Source organism: Ixodes scapularis, unplaced genomic scaffold (assembly GCF_016920785.2).
Source record: "Ixodes scapularis isolate PalLabHiFi unplaced genomic scaffold, ASM1692078v2 PGA_scaffold5__190_contigs__length_132052651, whole genome shotgun sequence".
Classification (NCBI taxonomy): domain Eukaryota; kingdom Metazoa; phylum Arthropoda; class Arachnida; order Ixodida; family Ixodidae; genus Ixodes; species Ixodes scapularis.
Genome location: NW_024609880.1, coordinates 58,779,567 through 58,783,179, shown reverse-complemented (window position 1 = coordinate 58,783,179; position 3,613 = coordinate 58,779,567). Strand labels below are relative to the sequence as shown.

General features: G+C 42.4%; 1 protein-coding gene across 1 annotated transcript; it reads right to left on the bottom strand.

The window, feature by feature from the left end:
• Window positions 1-339: 339 nt before the first annotated feature.
• LOC115313823 lies at window positions 340-3,225 on the bottom strand. Its single transcript, XM_040211798.1, has 4 exons — window positions 3,204-3,225; window positions 2,490-2,686; window positions 1,894-2,053; window positions 340-452 (listed from the first exon to the last, which is right to left on the bottom strand). Exons 1-4 carry the CDS (start codon window positions 3,223-3,225, stop codon window positions 340-342), a joined length of 492 nt encoding a protein of 163 aa, XP_040067732.1.
• Window positions 3,226-3,613: the final 388 nt, after the last annotated feature.

Sequence of the window (3,613 nt, the reverse complement as noted above, 5' to 3'; positions counted from 1 at the left end):
ATGATATCATCAGAGCATGTTTATGTGAGTTTTGCATAAATAGTGCAGACAGATAACCTGACAATAATACTACACCAAGCATGGGCTCAGAAAACTAGACCAAAAGTAGGTTCAGTATTTGCTTTAGTAAGCTAAATTGTGACAGTATGTCTGCAAGTAAGCTAAGACAAGTGGAATTTCTCTTGAACTTTTATTGCATACACAATGAATGTACCTGGTCTTTGCTATGGGCCTTCATCAGCACAAATAAAAGATAAAAAGATAAATAAATATAAACATTCGCAGAGCTAGAAGACTTAGCTAAAACAAGTAGAACCAATACCTATAAAATGCACAAGTTCAACGCTGGGTGACTTTTCCATATTCTCGTTCTGGGGCATGTCTGAGCCATGACTTTGTTGTGACTTCAACATCATCCTTTGTTGATTGTGTAAACCTCTTGTTTACTGCAGCTGGAAGAAAAACAGTATAAAAGCAAATATAAGTACAGCCTCGCTGAAACCACTGTACCCTTCAAGGGCAGTATGAGATAGGAAAGAGAACAATATATTCCTTCATCTGGTGTTTAAAAGTGTATGGAAACAAAATTTTTGCACCTATTTTATTGTTTAATGTCGTATAGGCAATGACATCTGCTCGCAAAGACAAATGTTCTGTTGAAAAGGACAAGAAAACAAATGATGAAATGAACTAAACGATTATCGAAGGGCACATGGTTGATGTTTCAAAAACAGTGTTGTATGTCATGACTATGAACACTGTATTAGGGCATTGCTTATGACATATGGGTAGTGCCCCTCTGTAGAGGTATGGGTATACCCGTGGAAGTCGCCAAGGCCTGAACGCGAAGTTTTGGTCGAGAAAGCCAATGTAGAGCTGGCCACGATGACCCCGTTTGGTTGATCGCCCCGGTTGACCCAATGGCCTATCGGTAGTGCGCTTCGGTGTGGCATTTACTTTGTTGGAAGGTTCAGAAGTGAAGAACTTCTGCGGGTTTTAATGCCCAGATGCTGCGCGATTGTGTGGCAGAGGACTATAATAACTGCATGCTACATCGCGAGCTGAAAACGCATTAATTTCCGAGCAACGGATGTGTCTGGCACATCTGTCGTTTTTCATGTGGATTCCGACAAGAAATGATCGTTTGTGCTCTGACCACTTTCGTGATGAGGATTACGAAAAGAGCCCCAGGGCGATGAAGTGTTTCAGTCCGACTGTGCAGCCGCGGCAGTGTGGGCGGGCAGTCCACCATTGTAGTCAGTGCTGTGGCATGCGGCTGGTATCGCCCTCAGATGTCTCAAAAGGACTAGTTGTGATGCACTGGCGCCACCGAGTGGTAAAGCTGATAATTACGCCAGCCTCTGTAGCCTTGCTCATGCTGTATGGGATGATGTCACGGGTGTGTCGAAGACCCCCAAGACGCATTGCGCTCTCCGTGGCTGCTCTTCATGCGCTTGCTAGAGAGGGCCGTTGAGAATGAAAAATATTGCCATCCACTAAAAATAAAAATGTGTGATTGTCACATCCGGGTAGTAATGATCACATTTATCCTACTTTTGAACTTGATAGTGATATTTCAATTTCCGTTTCAACATCCCTTTAAGCTGGGAAATAATAGTACAGTAATGAAATGAACATGTTCAGAAGTAAACATAATGTACATTTCTCTTTCAGGGGTGTATTTTTAGGTCTGTTTTCTCAAATTTAGCGGATTAAAATGTTTGCCCAAAATTGTTACCTTATCCACTCTGGCACTCATTATGTTTCTTTTGATCATATTTCTCTCTCCCAGGGTAAGAGTAAGATAATTTTTCACCTGCAAACAGAAACCTTAAACAATTGTGACATAAATTTTAGTAATGAACTTCAAAGAATTAAAAAAGTGACACTAACCACACATGAGTTGACAAATACGAAGCTTGCAGAACTTCTTCTTTCCCTTCTTTCCCTCCCAAGAGTACTCGGCTGCTAGTTTATCAGTCAGCAGGTAGGCGAGCATCCGCTTGGTTGCGGTGTTGGGGTTTCGTCCACCAAGTTGAATTAGTTCCTTGACCTGAACATTTCAAAGATGCCACACAAATTGGGTGTAGCATTTCAGCAGAGCACAGCCTATGTGAGTTGCTTTACAACCTATGAGAGCGATTCTCTAAAGGGTCTATTTTAAAAATACAAGACAGAAATAAGCTGCATCTACCATTCCTTCTCCTCAACCTTTTCACATAGCAAGCTGCAACCAGAAGCTTTGGAGTCTGGTGTGCGAACTTTAAGACACTCTTTATTTTTGTTAGTTCCTGCCAATTTAGTAAACCTCAGAGTCTTCACAAAACTGATATTTCTTGAAATAATTTGGTTGCACCTCAACACTTGGGAAGGAACATGCTGAAGAACTGCTAGCTATGTTTTGTATTCTACACACACAGGTGACATGCACAACACCTAAGGTCCCACAGCTATCAGCCCAAGTCTATGTTATGTAAACATGGACGCACCAGAAGAGCTTCGTCAGATGCGCTGAGATCTGGCTCGAAGTTGGAGAGACCATCGGCTGTGTCGAACGGTTGCGGTACAACCGGATTGGGTGCAGCAGTAGGCTCGCTGGAGGCGGTGAGAGCGTCAAGCGTGCTGGCAACTTGCTGAAAGCTCAGTCCTATAACATTGAGTAGCCTTAACACTTGGCCCCGAAATTCTGAAGAATAAATCAAAATTACTTATTAGCAAGGTTGTGAAGTACCTAGGTACAAGTAGCTGTGCATTGGTAACTGCCATTAAGTAACGATCAAGCGGCCCTCATTCAAAATTCTGAGATAACTGCAAGAAAGTGGGGGATGGGCACTTGTTAGATCACAAATTTGATCTATATTTGTACTTCGCATATTTTTTCAGGTGCCAGAACATTTAGGAATGGCCGCTTGGTGCAGAATAGGCGGATGCTTGGTATTTTACGGTAGGTAGTATTTGTTTATCTGAAGTACAAATGTAGACACTTTTATTTCTTGGTAACTAACTGTATTATAGGTACAATTTCTAGTAACCTGTAGCTATGGCATGCTACTTTTTTGCAAGTACATTTCTGGAATTCCTAATAAAATTAGAAAGTGTTCCAACCTGCAAACGAGAGGTCAGTGTGGAGGAGTCATACGAAGACAGGCACAGGCATTTCCCAACATGAGCATTTTACCCCAAGCAAAGTGGACAGTGCCAACCATAATGTTGCTGGTGTAACATCTGGGTAAAGCGTTCTTGTATGAAGCGTTATGGGATGAGGAGGGCGGTCTGTCATGCTGGTCGCGCAAGCTTCATTAAAAAAAAGATCTTAATTCGCCCATTTGGCTGCTGCTTCCCGCGACGATAGAGGATGTTGGGGGACGTCACAGTAAGTTGGAGAAGTTTATTGGTAAAAATGGCGGAATCCACATGCGCTCTTCCCCTTTCTCAGCAACCCAACCATGTTTTTTTTGTTTTTTTTTTTAAATACTATGCCGGCTAATCTCTTTGAGTTTGAGGTGGGTTTTGCCTGAAACTACCGGCGGAGCAAAAAGAGTGACGATATAGCTGTGCACACCATAGCACATGTCGTGCGTCCTCCATAGCCTCTATCAATAACCTCATTGAA